The sequence below is a fragment of the Chiloscyllium punctatum genome, chromosome 32, assembly GCF_047496795.1.
Source record: "Chiloscyllium punctatum isolate Juve2018m chromosome 32, sChiPun1.3, whole genome shotgun sequence".
In the NCBI taxonomy this organism is placed as follows: Eukaryota; Metazoa; Chordata; class Chondrichthyes; order Orectolobiformes; family Hemiscylliidae; genus Chiloscyllium; species Chiloscyllium punctatum.
In genome coordinates, this window is record NC_092770.1 from 64087656 (window position 1) to 64107297 (window position 19642).

The 19642-nt window shown below is 42.5% G+C and overlaps 1 protein-coding gene across 3 annotated transcripts in view; it reads left to right on the top strand.

Moving 5' to 3' along the window:
• Positions 1-19642, top strand: part of tmtc1 (transmembrane O-mannosyltransferase targeting cadherins 1) — a 189063-nt gene that overhangs the window by 150823 nt on the left and 18598 nt on the right. For all 3 annotated transcript variants that reach the window (XM_072552525.1, XM_072552526.1, XM_072552527.1), the window contains exons 12-13: positions 8538-8646; positions 18431-18533. In XM_072552525.1, coding sequence (XP_072408626.1) covers positions 8538-8646; positions 18431-18533 — 212 coding nt within the window. The remainder of the gene's footprint in view (positions 1-8537; positions 8647-18430; positions 18534-19642) is intronic.

Here is a 19642-nt window from a genome sequence, read left to right on the forward strand (position 1 = left end):
AACAGAATCCCTACAATATGGAAACAGACTATTTGGCCCAACAAGTCCACATCCAGCCTCCAAAGAGCATACTACCCAACTGCATCTCCCTACCCTTTCCTTATAATCCTGCATTTCCCATGGCTACTGCACCTAATGTATGCATCCCTGAGCACTATAGGAAATTTAGCATGGCCAATCCAACAAACTTGCACATCTTTGGACTGCGGGAGGAAACCGGAGCACAATGCGGAACCTGAATTGGACATCACACGTAAAAGAGGCTTCCGGAAGGCTAGCGGGGGAAATGGAGGAGTGATACATTGAGTTAATGCATCCTAAGATGGTTTGAAATGGGGAGTGTTGTCCATTTTGTTGGCTATGGTAGCAGTGCTTAATGATAACACTGCAATGTTAGTAAGGAAAAGTGTGTTCAATTGCACACACTAATCAGCAAAAGAAATTCACAAAAGGTGAAGACTCCATCTTACCTTTCTAAACTCATTGAATTTTTGTGCTTTCTTGACATACAAATATAACACTTTGAAAAGCCTGCAGTACGGTCCTGATTGCTTTCTGTTTGCACAGTTTGTCATCCACTCAAGCACGCAACTGGCCATATCAATCTGTTGCTGGGATACGCAAACCACTTGTGGCAAGTCTTGCCTTGCAAAGCCTGAACTTGTTGCAACCATTAATGTACACAAGGAGGTGGCCGAACCGAACTGTGTGAAACTAGGAGATGAAATTTGTAATCGTTCATCAGTTTGAGAGGAAATCAAGTCAAGGGAGAGGGAGCAAGTTGCTTTGGGTCAATATTTGACCCCATACTCAGTCGACAGCTAGGTAAAGAGGGAAGGGATACACTTGGCTAAAATCTTTCAAATTCTTTTGATCATTTGTGGAGTGTAGGCATTGCTGGCTGGACCAGCATTTATTGCCCATCCCTAGTTGCCCTTGAGAAGGTGGTGGTGAGCTGCCTCCTTGAACCCACCTGCAAAGCTGTTAAGGGAGGGAATTCCAGGACTCTGACCCAGCGACAGTAAAGGAACGGTGATGTATTTCCAAATCAGGATGGTGAGTGGCTCGGAGGGGAACTTGCAGGGGGTGGTGCTCCCGTGTACCTGCTGCCTTTGTCCTTCTAGACAGAAGTGGTCGTGGGTTTGGAAGGGGCTGTCTTGCGATGTAATGTGGTAGAGCATGCAGCGGTGAAGTGAGGAAAAATATTTTTCACTCTGGGTATAGAACACACTGCTGCAGTGTGTGGTGGAGACAGGTTCAATGAGACATTCAAGAGGATATCGGATGATCATTTGGACAAATGTAATGTACAAGGGTCTGGGAGTAAAAGTAGGAGGTTAGCACTAAGTAATGATAGACGTCTAACTAGTTACATGCAGACATGATCGGCCGAATGGCTTCATTCTGCACCATAGCAATTCGGTATTTCTGTGATTTTTTTTTGATATGAAATCATACTTTAGCAGTTGAACTGCTTTGGACAAATGTTGATCCTAAAACTGCCCCACCCCCCCGTGTCCCTGTTTGTCACCAAGTCCTTTGTTGGGGTAGGTCATCAAACAAGCTTCTTTCTGACATCATTGTCCAATTCTTGAATGTCCGTCAAATTTCCTGCTTCCCCCATCCCCAGCATTTTTAATAAGCAAAAGCGTTTGACGAACCCAAGAAGAAAGAAGTTTGATTTTGTTTAAAATGAATATTCTCCTTTACTGTTGGCGCAATTGATCTGGTGATGCATCTTCAATTCCAAAAGATTCCTCATGTGTTGGTAACTCCAACTTCATAAGAAACAGGGAAATCAGAGAATTAAATTAAAATAGGGTGCAATATAAGGTCACCATTCAGATGGTGCTTCAGTGTTTAGGTATCCTGCCCCCCCCCCCCAGGTGAGGCTAGTTTCCTCACTTCCTTGAGGCAACCTCTAGCAACGATGGCCACAAAGGACTGATTTAGGATGAGAGCAGCGAATCGTTGCTCCATCTGCGAATTTTGTGTACGTGCAAAGATGCCATGAATTTGTACAGTTGTGGGCTAGGGATGGGGCATTAAATGGAATTGTAGTGGGTAAATGCAAATAAAGTTATGAAAATGTCAGAAATAGCCAACCTAATCTGCTTCAAAGTCCAACTCGGTGTGTTTACATCTGCCTTTCAGATGTACAGAACACCCTTTGTTTCTGGTAAGCTCTAGTGTATGCATGTATGTATGACTGTCCTTCCATCTTTGTTCAGTTTCACAAGACCGTGGGAATTGAAGCCCCATTCAGAATGAATCGAAATGTCAAATTAGAGTTCAGGTGAAAACCTGGCTCCTTTACATCGGGTGTGGCTGATCCTGCAGCTTGCCAACTCTCCTCCCTGTCACCAAATAAGTATGAGCCTGCCATCTTGGCTGATCCACATTGAAAGACAGTCTTTCCCATTTTTGACTTCTGTTAAAGCTGGGTATGCAAACATTGCAGCATCTTCAGATTTTAAAGATGATATCAGTTGAAAGTTACTCACGACATGGTGGACAGATTGGTGTCAAGACCTGACTGGTTCACTAATGACCTTTAGGAAGCCCCTTTTCCTGGTCTGGCCTGTATGTGCTTCCTGTCCTACACAACATCGCTGACTCTGAACAATTCCCTCCAGTTGCCTTTCAAAACAGCCAACTAGTTTCCAAAGAAGAATATAGTCTGTCGTTGTTCGAGAGTACCACTGCTCTCTCGGGATTGGGCCATAAATGCAATATCCACACCCTGTGAATGGATTAACATTCACTGACTGGGAATGTTTCAATATCAGCTGCTTTTTGGTGCTGATCCAACGATTGTCAATGCAAAGCAAATTTTACCCCCTCTCCTGTAGATCTTTGTAAGTGCGCTAGTAGGGGCCCAGTAATGATACGTTGGCAGCACCGGACAACCTAAGAATGAACACCAAAATATTACAGATGCTTGTAATCTTTAAATGAAAATTATATTGAGGTGTTCAGCAGGCCCGGCAGCATCTGTGGAGAGGGAAAACTGACCTTTAATCCAAACAGTATTTCTGATACTGGTCGTTCTGCTATTATAACACAGTTGTATTCCTCTGCAAACTCACGCTATTGAAAAATGCGCTATGGGAAACTACTATAAAAAAATCACACTGGAGAAGACGGCGAATAGAAAATCGATATACCCGTTCAGTAGAAAGTTTGCATTTTCCAAACAACATTCCCAATTCGTCAATTGTGTTATAGCCAATTCACGTTGACGAAACGCGCGTTATAGCAGAACAACCTGGATATTATTTTTATCCAGCTCTGCACGGATGCTGCCAGACCTGCAGAGTATTTCCAGCATTTTCTGTCAAGATTATTTGCGTTGAGTTGCGTATGGTGTGATTGGAGACTGTGGTGCTAGGGAAATGTAAGTACTTATGGCTGGGCTTGCAAACATTGCAACATCATCAGGTATCAGAGTGCATTTTGCAAACTTTTTTCCCATGAACGAAAGTCACTGACCTGAATGTCAAGTTGGGAAAAGTGAAGGAGGAAATAAAAGAATAGGAGGATTAGTTTACATGGTGTCTTCTACATACCTACATACTGTTGTATAAATGACCTCATTTTTTTGTGTAGTTGCTATTAAGTCAGATTGCCCCTGGTTGTTAAATTCCTTCCAAACATTGTTTCCAAGGCTACAAGAATTCGAAAAATGATGTTGAGTGAGTCGCGGTAGCTGCCTTTTCCCACAATACTTTGTAAGGTTGGGGATTCAGGGATTGGTGGATGTGGGATGTGGGAATGGTTGGGATGGAAACAGGTCAGGGAGATCCAAGTGAGAATCAACTACTGACCAACAGTCCGGGCCAGTTACCAACAGTGACCCAAAAGGTCGGGATGGAGTGAAAGGTTCCGGGGATTGGGAGGCAAAAAATTTTTATGGGAAAATGCTTCATTCCAAGGATGCAGTGTGTGGGAGCGGTGTCACAGGTGTGTACTAGCTGGATAGCAAGGTTGTCATCAAATACTACAATGTTTAATGTACATATAACAAGTGTGTGGGTCATGCTTCTGATATTGCGCATTGTTTTTGGAATAAATGTTTCTCACATACCATCATCAGTCATTCAAAGTTGTTTTTTATGTTTTGCAAAGATAACAAATGATAGTTATCTGCTAAAATAGGCAGTTGTCAAGTACCCGGGGGGAGCAAAATGCAGGCTGAAGGTTTCTCTGGTCAAGCCTCAGAACTTTACTTCCACTCAACAAATATCGCCTCGAACAACAACGCAGTTTTATGTTGTTATATATCCACCTGCAGAGTGGAGATTCTGTCCTATCCATTCATCAGCTCCGAATCACTATCAATCAAATGGCAGTAGCATAATTGACTTCACTCCTCATTCCCCCTCTCAGTGGTTTGCTTGAGAATGGAGGGTTTGAGATCTAAAAATAGACTGGAAAAGCTGGGACCTTTTTCATTGGAGCATAGGAGTTTGAGGGGTGACCTTATTGAAGTTTATAAAATCATGAGGGGCATAGCTAAGGTGAAAGGCAGGTGTATTTTCCCCTGAGTCGGCGAGTTCAAAACTAGGCGGCAAATCTTTAAGATGAGAGGAGAATCATAAAATCCCTACTGTGTGGAAACAGGCCATTCGGACCAACAAGTCCACACCGACCCTCTGAAGAATATCCCACCCAGACCCGTTCCCCTATTACTCTACATTTACCGCATACACACGTAACCTACACAGCCCTGAACATATGGGCAATTTAGCATGGCCAGTTCACCTGATCTGCACATCTTTGGATTGTGGGAGGAAACCGCAGCACCCGGAGGAAACCCATGTAGATACGGGGAGAATGTGAAAACTCCACACAGACAGTCACCCAGGGTGGAATCGAACCTGGCGCTGTGAGACAGCAATGCTAACCACTGAGCCCTGTGCCATCCTGCATGGGCACGAGGGGCAAATTTTACACAGCGTGGTTCTTGTGTGGAATGAACTACCAGATAAGATGATGGATGCAGGTATAATTACAACGTTTAAAAGGCAATTGGATAAGCCCATGAATAAGCAAGATTTGGATGGATATGAGCCAAACATGGGCAGATGGAACTAGTTAAGTTTGGGTTCATGGTCAGCATGGACTATTTGGACAGAAGGGTCTGTTACTGTGCTGTATGACTCTGTTCAGGAGAGAGATGTAGACCGCATATACTTAGACATCACATCAGTCTTCAATTAACATCAAATCCCAAACAGATTTATTGATTTATAATTCTGATGCTATATCATGGAGCTGTGTTGCTGTTTAGTAGGTCTTCTGCAGGTTTCTGGGGAAGGGAAAGGCTGACATTTACTGTATGTGAGCATATGATTTGTGAGCAGAAGTAAGCTACTCGGCCTGTCAAACCTGAATCTGTCATTCATTAAGATTATGGTTAATCTTAATAACCATAACCATTCCCTCTGTCTTGCTTATCAAGAATCTATCTACCTTTGCCTTAAAAACATTGTGACCACCTTCTCAACTGGCTTCTGAGGTAGTGTGTGCCAGGTCACCCAACATTGAGACAAAACAAAATTCTTATCTTTGTCCTAAAAGGCCAAGCCTGAGTTTGAAATCAATGCTGCCTAGGTCTGAACTGACCCACAGGAGGAAACATTCTTTCCACATCCACCTTGTCAAGACCATTAAGGATTTTACACACTTCAGTCAAGTCACCCCACACTCTTCAGTGCAAACAAGCCAATCTGTCCAATCTATCCTCATAAGACAGCCCACTCATTCACCCTCTCGCCATTGGAGAATCTCATTCTAATGTTTTGATTGAACTTTGATCTTTGACACTTGGCTTGCGTTCTGCACTAGAGTTTGCTGTTACTTAACCAATACGCGAAACATTGTAGCAAGTTCAGGCCTCATACCTGGATGTATTATTGAATGTATCTTGAGATGAAAGTTCACTCTGGAGAGTCAAAGTGGAGGTATGCGAGGCTACGGTTCCAAATTTCCCCCAGGATTCATGCCGCCTGGGATAGGTAAAATGACCTCTGGTTTACAGTTTAATTCACTGCTGCAAATTCACATTTCTTTGCCTTTTTGGTGAGTTGGCTCTTGAAAGCTGTAGAATCCCCATCAGCTAAATGTGTTTTTTTGTGCACTGAGGGGGAAACCAGCTGAAGAGTCAGAAATATTTTGATAGGTAAGTCTAAAAGCTATTGCGATGTCCCCTGAAAGCTGTCCTACCACGTCCATGACCCCATGTATCATACATGTATCTATTACAGGTAATACCAACAAGCTGTTGACAAATCTGTCAAGTCCTTGAAATATATCTGAAATTTAGACAATAAACAAAGGTATTTTGATAGTCTCCATTGAAAAAAAAGTTGCTTAGCTCACAACCTAACAGAAGTGTCAGAGGCTGAGGGGTGACTTTATAGAGGTCTACAAAATATTGAGGGGCATGGATAGGGTAAATAGGCAAAGTTTTGTCCCTGGGGTGGGGGAGTCCAGAACTAGAGGGCATAGGTTTAGGGTGAGAGGGGAAAGATATAAAAGAGACCTACGGGCTAACTTTTTCACACAGAGGGTAGTAAGTGTATGGAATGAGCTGCCAGAGGAAGTGGTGGAGGCTGGTACAATTGCAACATTTACGAGGCATTTGGATAGGTAGATGAAAAGGAAGTGTTTGGAGGGATATGGGCCGGGTGCTGGGGTATCTGGTCGGCATGGACGGGTTGGACCGAACGGTCTGTTTCCATGCTGTACATTTCTATGATTCTAAGTGTCAATCAACTGTATCCATTCATAATATCAGTGTCAAAAACTTCCATGTACTTCACACCTCTTAATATTCTGTAAATAAACACACAAGTATTGAAAAACTGTATGAAAGAAAGAATAATCAAGCAAACCTTGCACACTCTGGCAGGTTGAGACAGGAAGAATGACAGCAGTAAAAGCAATGATGACTAGCAAAGGATTGTGGTTTCTGAAGATTGATTATTTGGAGGTGAAGAAATGAAAAGAAGTACAACAGTAGGGAAGAGTAAGTAATTAATTAGGTGCAGGAGAGAAAAGGAAACTGAAGAGAAAAGGAACTGGATCCAAAATGTTTAGCGTAAAAATGCAGGGAAACTAAGCTACATAGTCGACAAGGTTACATGTGAGATGCAGGTAGCTACATTTTGCACAACACAAATGGTAGAAAGGAACCAAAAATTGGATAAATTTAGATTTCAAATTAGAGGTTTGTGTTTGGAAATCAAACAATTTGATGACCAGGTGACTAAGATGAGAAGCACCCTGATATGCAGAACATTGTATTTCTGAAAAGAAAATTAATATTTATGTCTTAAAATGACTATTGCTGGAGCCAAGACCTCCCTTGACAGCTGTGGAACAGTGCCGCAGGATTCACTGAGGCTAAATCCAAATTTGAAGCGATGAGATGTCATTTCTACAACTGGTAACATCACAGTTCAACGCCATCGTTCAAATCACCAGTTGAGATTTGAAAGACAAATCCTCTGAGACACTGAAGCAATTTCTTCAACGACAGTATCTAATACCTGGTTCATTCAAGCAGGCTAGTGAGAGCCCATTGTAATTGACTGACTTGTATAGTGGATCAATATGAATGTCAATATTATCTTGGTTAATTTCATTTATTGGATTGGAAGATTAATTGACTGCAACATTTCATCTGTAGGACAGATGTGGTCTAAAAAGTGCTGTTTAGTAATGACAACCTGATTGAACAGGCAGCTCTTCACTGATGTGAGAAGAAACGTTTCCCCTTTAAATGATGCGCAAAGTGTCTCAGGATAGGGCCATGGTGTAATGAAAGTTGAATACCATTACAGATTTCCTTTACATCTGCTAAGTTGAAAACCAAAACCACACTAACACTAAATAAATCCGTAAATGGTAATAAAGTCAGAAGGGAATATTCAGAATTTAAACGTTCCCCTTCACAAAATACAGTCATGACTCCTCTGTGCTAACACACAGGAGTATCACTAACTGGGGTGAATGTGGGATTCACTTTAGGAGCAAATTGATGAAGAGTCATCTAGACTCGAAACATTAACTTGCTTTCTCTCTATGGATGCTGCTAGAGTGTCAGAGTGGCCAACATATCGAATGTTCTTCCAGGGAAGGCAAAAAGGTGTTTGTCCTTTTTGCCCTACCTGGAAGAACATTTGATATGTTGGCCACTCTGTGATTTCCAGCAACTTTTGTTTTCGGTAGGATTCGTTCCTCCTTCTGTCCTCCCCTTACCTTCTCTACCTTTTTTGTTTACCTCTACCTCTTTTACTCTCATTAGCTCTTATACTAGCTGCTCTCTCTTATCACATTAGAATTGAAAGCTGGTTTATAATTGCTCGAGGAACTTAGTGGTTTAGGGACTGGAAGCAAATACCTACTTTTAAACCCAGACTGGTGGTCTAGCATTCACTTCAAACAGTCACGCTCGGGACGCTAGACAGATGTCTGATGAAACAGATAAAGTCAAATTCAACTCTGACAATGTGTTTGCCGCCTTGCAGATCCCAGAAGAAACTAGTTGAGGCTGAGCAGTTACTGCGTGACTCTATCCGGTTTGGTTCCCAGTTTGCAGATGCCTACTCCAGCCTTGCAGCTCTATTGGCTGAGCAGGTGAGTCTTGGTGCCGTTGACGTGGTGAGTTTATTGACTAAACTTGGTCTGATTTGTTGCAGTGGTGCACCCAGCTAAATGCACATGGCTTACCAGTCCTGAGTATAGGGGAACTCATCCACTGTGCTGGGACGTAGGTTTGCTGGTTTCCTGGATGATCATCTACAGTGCCTGTGTCCTCTTGCTCTGTACTTCAATCAATAAGCTTGCTGGACAGGGTTGATTACTGTGCTATTTCTTAACCCTCACATGGAGGATTTTTAACGATGACTGCAGAAGCATTCTTCTTACTTTCTCTCCGCCCCAGCAACGACTTTTCATGTTCTGTCCCAGGGAAACCGTGATTTTCTGAATACAGAGGTGTAGAGAGAGTTGATGATCGTTGTCTTTTCCTGAAGATGGGAAGTTTCAAGACAAATGGGGCACATTTTTTAGGTGAGAAGACAGAGATTTAAAAAAAGACAGTAGGGGCGAATTCTTTACACAGAGGGTGGTTCACATTTGGAATGACCCTCCAGAGGAAGTGCTGGATGTGGGTACAATTACAACATTTAAAAGGTATTTGGATGGATACGTGAATAGGAAAGGTTTGGAGCAATGTGGGCCAGGAGCAGGCAAGTGGGACTAGTTTTAATTTGGGATTATGTTCGACATGGACCGGTTGAACCGAAGGGTCTGTTTCTGTGATGTATGACTCTTAAGAATTTAGCACCATAATTGATGAAAGAGAAGACTATTTCTTTTGCACAATTTTACCACCGCTTTCCCTGACATCAAACATCCTTTCCTCTCTTCTGTTTGCTGCAGTGTTTCTGTACAAAATTAGATCAAGTGAAACTTTTTTGAAGTTTCTGGAGGCTTTTGGTGTTATTATGGAATTGACTGCATTTATGATGGGAGATAGATCCCAGAGAGGTCAGCAGTTCAGACACCAATGAATGGGCTTCCCTTCATTCAGTCACCTACAGAAGAGTCAACATTATGTTCCCAACATGTTGTCTAGTTGGATATAGATTCAGTTGAAGGTGTCTGTTCTTGTTGCCCTACCTGGAAGAACATGCGATGTGTTGGCCACTCTCATACTCCAGTGGCAGAAATTACAGAAAGCAGTTTGCGTAGGTTGTTGCAGTTTGTGATTTTATTTATCATAGAATCCCTACATTGTGGAAACAAGCCAATCTGCCCATCGAATCCATACTGACCCACCGAAGAGCATCCCACCCAGACCCAACCATCCTCTCCCTGTAACATTGCATTTACCATGGTTAATCCACTTAGCCCACAGATCCCTGGACACTGTGGGTAATTTAGCCTGGCCAATCCACCTAATGCGCACACTTTTGGATTGTGGGAGGAAACCGGAGCACCTGGAGGAAACCCACACAGACATAGGGAAAATGAACAAATTCCACACAGACAGTCGCCCAAGGCTGGAATCGAGCCTGGGACCTTGGTGCTGTGAGGCAGCAGTGCTAACCACTCAGCTGCCGTGCTGCCCTTATTGTTCTCGGATTGATATCCATATGGCAGCAGCCAGGAAAACAGTCTTTGCTACTGTTGGGAAATCTATACTTTCCACCCAGGGGAGGCACTAGCATAGACCATTTCATCAATAGCACCAGAGGTACTAGGCCTGTCTAATTTACCATAAAACAAGTGAATGAACAAATTCATGACTGCATGCAGGTTTGTCTTCATGTGTCTTTGTCCATGTTAGTTCATTTGCATGTGAATGTGGATATTTGTTTGTGCATGTATAAGTTCATGCTTTATGAAATTACAGTGAATGATGCTCTCAAGTAAGCTGATGGGTGGTATTGCAGATTACTGATGGTGTCATCCCCATTTCACATCAAGCATTTCACATCAGCTGTTGGTCAATGCACAAATGTCTGAGCTTTCTCAGTCCATGTTTTGTCACTTGCGTGAATTCGGCGCAATGATTGGCTGCTTTCCCACCTGAACTGAGAGAGCATGGATGGTTGGAAAAGGCTGCAAAATCAGAACAATGAAAGCTGTTGAAATTAGCAACTCATGAGATTGGTAACTCAGCTGGATGTGCATTTAAACTTTATGCATCAAATACCCTTGTGGCCCACAAAGTCAAAAGCAAGAAAGTGTGATTGTTTTTACTTCCTAATGAGGTCATTAGGGCTAGGGGCTACTGACTGCGGTCCCCTGTTTTGGCTTTGAGAGCTACATTTTAATGGGGTGTTTCAGTGCAAGAGTCACTTTTTATTGTGGAGATACAAAAGAAGCTGGAATTGTCATTTAAACAGAGAAGTTTTAAGAGGAGTTTTAATAGAGGTATTTAAAGTTATATGGAATTTTGATAGACTAAATAATGAAAAGTTGTTCCACATTGACGTGTAACTAGATGAGATGGATTAAATTAATTGGAAAAAGAACCAGAAGCTTTTTTTTAAAAAATGCAGTGAATGGTAATGCATTATCTGAAAGTGTAGTCTGAGCAGATACAAAAGTAACTACCTACCAGAAATAACAGCTTGAAAGTGTCTTAAGACTTTGAGGTGCCAGGGATCTCACATTTCACATCAAGGATATGGAATGTGGCTCCATCTATTGGTCAAGTAGGATTAGACACCATTGGTGCAGGACTGAACCATACTTTCATTTATATACCACAGCAAAACAAACATCTCAAGGCACTCTGGTGTGTAACGAGTCTGATTTCACCAGCAAGCCCAAGAAGGTGAAATTAGGACAGAGGACCACCAACTTGATCAAAGATACTGTTAAAGGACCAACTTAAAGGAAGACAGAGGAGAGTTTTCGGAAGGGTATTTCAAGGGCTAGACTGCAAATGTTATGGATTGATTCAAATCAGGGATGATCAGGAAACCAGCATTAATGGAGTGTAGGCACCTCAAAGAGTTGTGAGGCTGGAGAAGATTACAGAGATAAAGAAGGGAGAAGCCGTGGAGGAATTTATAAACAAGAATGAGAATTTTACAATTGACGTGTTTCTTAACTGGAAGTCATTGTAGGTCAGTGATACTTGGGGTGATATTTAGATGGATTTGGTGCACGTTAGGACACAGACGATAAGACTTTGAATAACCTCAGGTTTAGGGAGGGGAAGAGAATATTCCACTAATCGTGGAGTGTGTTAGAACAATGACATCGAGGTAATGGACGAGGGTGTCTGCAGTCAATGAGCTGAGGCAGAGTACACTTGTGTGATATTGTGGAGGTGGTAGTCAGCGACGCTGGAGATTTGAAGGTCAAATGTTTGGTTCTTCCTCAAGCAGGTCAGGGGTGGAGTTGGTACATAGGAAAAAGATTTCAGAGTGGGGATTGATGACAACATGAGGTGCATTTTCTTTGTTTTAAACACTAAGTGTGGAGGTGGGCATTTTAGGGAGACATATTTCAGTTGGGGCGATCCCAGTTTTCCTGTGTTCTTCTCTGTTCGTTCCATGTTCATGTGCCTGTAAAATGCCAGATCTTATGGGCAAGACGTTCTCAAGCCAATTTAAAAGGTTTGACAAAGTTAGAATAGCCAATAGTGGTTCATTTACTGGGTTGGCCTTCACCTTCTGAAAGGCCATGAGGCTTTCTACTGAACATTTGCCTATTTCATAACAAATCTGATGAATATAGAGTTGTTGTGCTGAAGTTAGGCAACCATTTCAGAGAAAACCCACGCATTCCCTGAAATCTCATGATTTCCTATTTAGTTTTAGGATTGGAGAATTCTATCAGAAATTCTAATCACTCCTGCTGGACACACTTTCCTCATTCCTGAAGAAGGGCTTATGCCCGAAACGTCAATTCTCCTGCTCCTTGGATGCTGCCTGACCTGCTGTGCTTTTCCAGCACCACACTAATCTTGACACTAATCTCCAGAATCTGCAGTACCCACCTTCACCTATGGAATGAGCTGCCAGAGGAAGTGGTGGCGGCTGGTACAATTACAACATTTAAAAGGCATCTGAATGGGTAAATGAACAGGAAGGGTTTAGAAGGTACATGCTGGCAAATGGGACTAGATTAATTTAGGATATCCAGTTGGTATGGACGAGTTGGTCTGAAAGGTCTGTTTCTGTGCTGAACATGTCTATGACTCTACAAAGAAATGAAACACTTCCAACTCTGTCAATGCAATCTTCTAACTGGGAAATTTGGTATGAAACTGTTTTCATTACTGAATTAATCTATGCAGTAATCTGTAACTATGTTGATTCAAGTTGACCAATCAGGTTGAGGAATAAACACCACTGGTGAACTCTAACTGCTTTTGCTATGATCTGTATAGTTATTTTCCAGCATGTATTGAACCTCTGTTTCCACCTGAGCTCTACTGTCTGTGCTTAACCAATAAGGATGTTTTGTTGTATTGACTCGCCTACAGGTAGTTCTGGGATAACACTTGTTTCAGCAGCATGATTTGTCTATAATGTCGCTGAAGGTATTTTGGAGAACGCTTACCTCCATTGACAATAACTTGATCCCAGCGAGGATCGGTCTGCGCACTTTGCTTTGCTCATGCGCCCATGTGCGCGCCAAAATCTCTGTGCCGTTCCGCACATGCGCAACTTTGGTGCCTGTCTTCATGCCATTCAGCACGTACACCAATGTCCACACATGTGTTATGTCAGCGTCAGTTATTGCAATATTCTGCGCATCTACCAGTGTCACTTACTGACAGAGCAGCATTCTGTGAGGGTGATACTGTACAGAGAGCAGCTTTCTGTGAGGGATACTGTACAGAGATCAGCCTTTTAAAACTTTTTTAAAAAATTTATTGTGTTAAGTTTACTTTTGTTTCATTAATAACCCTTCTTTCAGGCTGTGCTATACTTTGCGTTAGACCTTTGTGTTATTTTTGAGCGATTGTGAGTGACTTTTTTTTGCTGGTTCGCCCCTATCCCCACCTTTCCCCCAGGCCCCATTATTTATATCAAATGATTTTCTATTAAGCGAGGTTTTGCTGGAACACAATTACATTGTTACAGGAGAACTGCCTGTATATCCATATCATGTCTGGCTCATGTAGTACATCCTGGTGAGTCTCTGTAGACTTCTGTGAACCTTCTATTAGCCTAAGTAAATACCACTGGTGACGGACTTTCTTTATATATTGGAAAAATACCTGAACGTGTTCATTCGTGGAGCCATTGGCACAGTGGTTAGCACTGCTGCCTCACAGAGCCAGAGACCTGGGTTCAATTCCCGCTCAGGCGACTGACTGTGTGGAGTTTGCACATTCTCCCCGTGTCTGCGTGGGTTTCCTCCGGGTGCTCCGGTTTCCTCCCACAGTCCAAAGATGTGCAGGTTAGGTGAATTGGCCATGCTAAATTGCCCTTAGTGTTAGGTAAGGGGTAGATGTAGGGGTATGGGTGGGTTGCGCTTCGGCGGGGCGGTGTGGACTTGTTGGGCCGAAGGGCCTGTTTCCACACTGTAAGTAATCTAATCTAATCTAATTTAACCTCTGTTGGCCTTTCTGTGATTGTGGTGAAGCTATATCTTTTACGAGCTGTTCCCATTGTCCTTCACTATGTACAATAAGATGTTGTCAAACTGTTCCGGCAAAAGGTAAAAGTGCCATCATTCCAGAGGGCCACAGGACTGTACTCCACTTCGAGAGAGAGAATTGGTGGTGACTAGCCTAGGTGTCACCACGCTTCAGGGGAGTGGTGAGGTTGAGAAGGACCTTCATGGTGACTGCAGCACAGGCCTTTCGACTCATTGAGTCTGTACCGACCTCTCTGCATGGTCCCATTTTCCAGCATTTGGCCCAGTGTCTTGAATGTTATAATATTTCAAGTGCTCGTCCAAATATGTTTTAAAGTTTGTGATGTTTCCCACTTCTACTGCCTTCCCATTGCACTCTGGGTGAAAAATCTTTTTCTCAAATATCCTCTCAGCAACTTACCCTTCACCTTAAAATTTTATCGCCTCATTACTGACACTTCAACTAAGGTGAAGAGTGGCTTCCTCTCCATCCTGTCTACACCCTTCAGCGTCTCATACACTTCAATCAGGTTCTGTCATTTTCTGCACTAAAGAAAACAAGTCTAACTTATCCAGCCTCTCTTCACTGCTAAAATGCTCCAACCAAGGCAGTATCCTGGTAAATCTCCTCTGCACTCCAACTATTTAATTTCAGTTGATAGTCCGTAAGAGTAGAACAACAAGTTAACTTTTCCACAACCCTCTTAGTTATTTGTCCTTGAAGGAATAGCGTATGAAAATCAGTTGATATAACCATAACTATAAAGATATTCTGGTGTCCTGCTTTCATTTTCAGGAATAACTCTTCAAAACATATTAATCCTTGATTGAATGGTTCTTCAAAAAATATGGTTTAAGTGCTGGTTTCTCCTCTCACCTTAAAAATTGTTTTACCTCATTCTCATATTCAAGGCGCTTGAACTGTAATTGAATCCTTGCTCATTCAAGTTTCTCTGTGTCCCTAGTCTTTCGTGTATTTCCACCAGTCCAAGACCCTTTGCCAGTATTTCATTATCAATTCAAATCTCTGCTGCCTTAGCTCAGACAGACAATTCCACCTCTGATTTAATTGCCTCAGTCTGGCTTTCTAATTCTTGTAAATCCATCAGGGAAATGTGTTCCAGTCATAGGATGGTTTTAGCTTCTTGTAATGCTATCTTACTAAGTACGAGAAACCTAATATCTATCCTTTTATCCTTCAACACGCTAACTCCACATCAGTCTTTCGTTATTACATTCAAAAGATGTAGTGGTGAACCTTAAAGTTTCTGATAATTTAATTGGGAACAGTGCATTGACAGTTATACCTGACTCTTCAGCAAGCCATCCAAAAATATACATAATTCCAAATTGACCAGATGAGCAAGTTGCCTGATGAGGACAAAAACAGTGCATTCCAGGTTTCCTCATTATCAGAAAATAACTGTTAAATTTATGTGTCAGAATAATTTTTTTAAAAAAAGAATGGATTTCTAATTTACTACCATGTAACTTCAACTGTACTCCTTCAAATCCCCCTAAATGTAATGATGAAGGAGCAGCGCTATGGAAGTTAGCTAGTTACCTGATGAAGGAGCAGCCCTCCAAAAGCTAGTACTTCCAAATAAGCCTATTGGACTATTACCTGGTGTTATGTGATTTTTAACTTTGTCCATCCCAATCCAACACTTGCACCTCCACATCATCATTAAGACAGAAGATAATTTGACACAAATATTCTGGGTGAAAAAAAATTCACACAAGGTCAGCAAAGTTCCCCAAGATCAAAGGTTCACATCCCAAGGTGAAATGTCATTTCTCTCAAGCCTTCTGATTTAGCAATGATGATATGCTGTTGTCTGTAGGGCAATGGTCATTCTTTGTTGTTTAGGTGGTTTCAGGTCTTGTGTTAAAATTGTTTCTTTTAAACCTTGTTGGCTTTTCTGTGTTTTTCTCACATGAGAACGAGACAGAGCAAGGAGAATATTTGAATGCTTTTGGTTTGCAAGTTCTACCGGTTTGCTTTCTTGGCTCTTGTGACATTTGTAGCTTTTTAACACTTTGCAGCTCAATCAGTCAGAGGTCTGTCACCAGGCAGAATTTCTTGAAGTCAAAAAACTCAATCCTAGTCTCGTCATTGCTTCAAGAAGCAATGTTGTCTGGCACAGTCAAAGATGTGTAGCAGTTGACTTTCAAGTTGTAAGTCTTGTCCAATATCTTAGCTGTATTGTACTCTGACATCCATTTCAGTTTAACTTCCCAAACAAAGAAATAAACTACATAGTCTCTCAGACTTGCATGGGACAAGGATACACCAGAAGATGGCCTTTTGAGATGAGCTTCCTGTCGAGTTCAGTCCCGCCCCAGTCAAGTTTGTTGGTGTCCACCAATACAGATACCTTGCTTGGCCAAAAAGCTTCACCCATAACCCTGTGAGAATTTAATGTTAATCTAAATTCTGCACATTACTGAGACTTCTCACATAAACTCCATTTATGTGAGAGGCTTTATCCATTACACAGTAAGTGTTGCGCAAAGAAACATCTCAGTTGCCTAATTTATGAGCTTAGAGTTAAAAATAAGGTCGAGTTTATAAATGTGCTTATCTCCTTTTTGATTGGGGAGATTGTACCTGTGAACACATTTCCCAGCAGGTTGGGGTGTCAATGAGAATTCATCTCATGAACATGAGCACTAAACAGCCGCCGGGGGTTGGGTCAGTCAATCCACCTGAAATATTCTGAGGACACAGCAGCTAAACTTTAACCTATTGTCAGGAAACAGAATTTTTCTCTGCTGTCCAATTCAGTTCCCCTACCCGGCCTTCTGAAAGCTCAGGGCAGGCCTGGAAAATTGTGCCCGATGCCTTTGGTTTTCCCCACAGATGGAAACTTCAACATATCCGGTCCTAGATTTCCAAGAAGCAACCTAACATTTTGGAGGCAGAGGACGGGGGACAAGGGAAAGGTGGTAGTGAGGGTGGGTGTCAACAGTGTGGGGAACGACCTGTTTTCAATTGATCTTGTTGAAGGTGAGAAACAGCAGGGGGTAAAGGGTAAATCCTTGGGGTGAGGATGCACTGTAGTGTGGGAGTGGACCAGAGATATAATTGGATAGGTAAAAAATGGAACCACGTGATCACTGAAGAATTGTCTAATCAACTGCGCCAAAGGCGAGAGACAGAACAAGAAAGGATAGTTTACTCTTGTCACTTTAAGGCCTCTTTCAGTCCGGTTTAGTGAATGAAGGTTTGGGATTTGTGGGGCTAAAGATAAGGCTGAAACATCTGCACCCACTTTAAGCCATAAGTGATGCATGGGTGATCCATCTCGTTCCCAATATTACGTTCTTCAACTTAGTGCATATGATATCAAGAAATGGCTAAAGGCACAAGAAAGGTTATGGATCCTGACAGCATTCCAGCAGTAGCACTGAAGACTTGTACTCCTGAATTAGCCACACTGCTGCCAAGCTGTTCCAATGCAACACGAACAACTGCCTGGCAATGTGAAACATTGTCCATTGATGCCCTGTCCACAAAATGCAGTATAAATCCAACCTGACCAATTAGCATGCTTGATTTTTCAGAAAGTGATGGGAAGTATCCTCGACAGTCCTGTCAAGCAGCACTTTTTTAGATTAGATTACATTACAGTATGGAAACAGGCCCTTCGGCCCAACAAGTCCGCACCGCCCCGCCGAAGCGCAACCCACCCATACCCCTACATTTACCCCTTACCTAACACTACAGGCAATTTAGCATGGCCAATTTACCTGACCTGCACATTTTGGACTGTGGGAGGAAACCGGAGCACCCGGAGGAAACCCACGCAGACACGGGGAGAACGTGCAAACTCCACACAGTCAGTCGCCTGAGGTGGGAGTTGAACCCGGGTCTCTGGCGCTGTGAGGCAGCAGTGCTAGCCACTGTGCCACCATGCCACCCACTTGCTTAGTGACAGACTGAAGTTGTTACCAGATTTGGCTGTTTCCCTCCACATGCAGGGAAAAATATTGCCTTTTAGAAGGTGCAATCAAGTGAAGTTATTTGATCACTGGGGGGATCACAGTCACATCTAATCTTCTCCACAGTAAACGTCCCAATGCTCTTTCAATAGGTCAGCATTAGAAATGCGAATTTCCCTTCCCTTGATTCTGAGCCCAATGTTGATATCTCTGCGCCAACATTTGTGATGGTGCTTGCTGAGTACAGGTTACCGATGCTAGTTATTTCCTAGACTAGCTGAACAAAGTTGGAAAGGATAGAACTTTGTAATTTATTGACCATTTTAAATGTTATAAAATATGGGCTATCATTTTTTGAAAGGAACGATTTGGAGAAGCTGATGATATATATGTGCGTGGCATTGAAAACTGTCCTGAGAACTCAGACCTACACAACAACTATGGAGTCTTCTTAGTTGACCAAGGTAAGCAATGGAAACGTTTCTGTCTGACATGTCCTGACCACATATTACTCTGTGGGATTTGTCTGAGGATGCCAATGCCTGGGGGATTGATGCCTAGGCCTGGTTCATTACCTTGCCCAAGTCACCATTCTTTATGTTGGTTGCCAGAGAGTGTGTGTTGACAAGACTGTCAGAAGGACTCCATTCTGTACCCCAACACTGCCCGGATCCTACATTCTGGGGGATGATCCTGAAATTACTAGATGTAATGTTAATCCAGTTCCCAGGTCAGTGACCCATGACTGAGATTGTCCATTTGAAGCCATTTAGAGGCAGTTTCAGATCAGTGAGCCCATGTTAACGTAAAGCTAGTTTGACTTTGGCAAACCCATTTCAGATACAAAGTCGTCATAATCCCAGAGGACCATAGGGCCAACCCCTCTTTTGAGAGAGACAATTGGTGGAGAGTTCAAGCAAAGGATGAGGTTGAGGTGGCAGGAATTTTATGGTGACCCCAGCTGGTGTGGGAATTGAACCTGCACTGTTGGCGTCGCTCTGCATCGCAAACAAGCCATCCAGCCAATTGAGCTAACCTACACCCGATGCCAGATACAACCTTCCAATGAGAAGATGAGAGACATTTATACCATCGGACTGGGATGGATTTTGAACCGGGTCCAAGTGTTGGAAAGCCAACGTTGAGCATGAGTGTTGATTTTTTTTAACGACCTTCTTGCCTTCGCTTCTAAATAAAGCCCCCTCTTCTTTTTTTAACGTTTAAGAGATGTACCTGAGAGAAGAGGGAAGAAACATGCAACCAGGTCCCCAGTTGAAAATCCTGGTTTTAAACGCACCATCTTGAATTGTCTGCACTCAGAGAAAACTTGGCAAACAGTTCTCTTCCTTATCGGGAGTTTTTCAGATGCTCTTAGCCGTTCTCCCCAGTAACTAAAAAAATCCATGGTTCTTGAATCACATTTAGTATTGGTCCATCACCTGTTGGTCCATTGAACTGTGAGCTTTTCTTTGGATTGGGAGAATGAACCAAACATCCCAGCAGCAGATCTTTTGCAGGTACTCTCCAATGCAAGGATTGCCTTTAGTCCAAGAAGGATCACAAACTTTCCAAA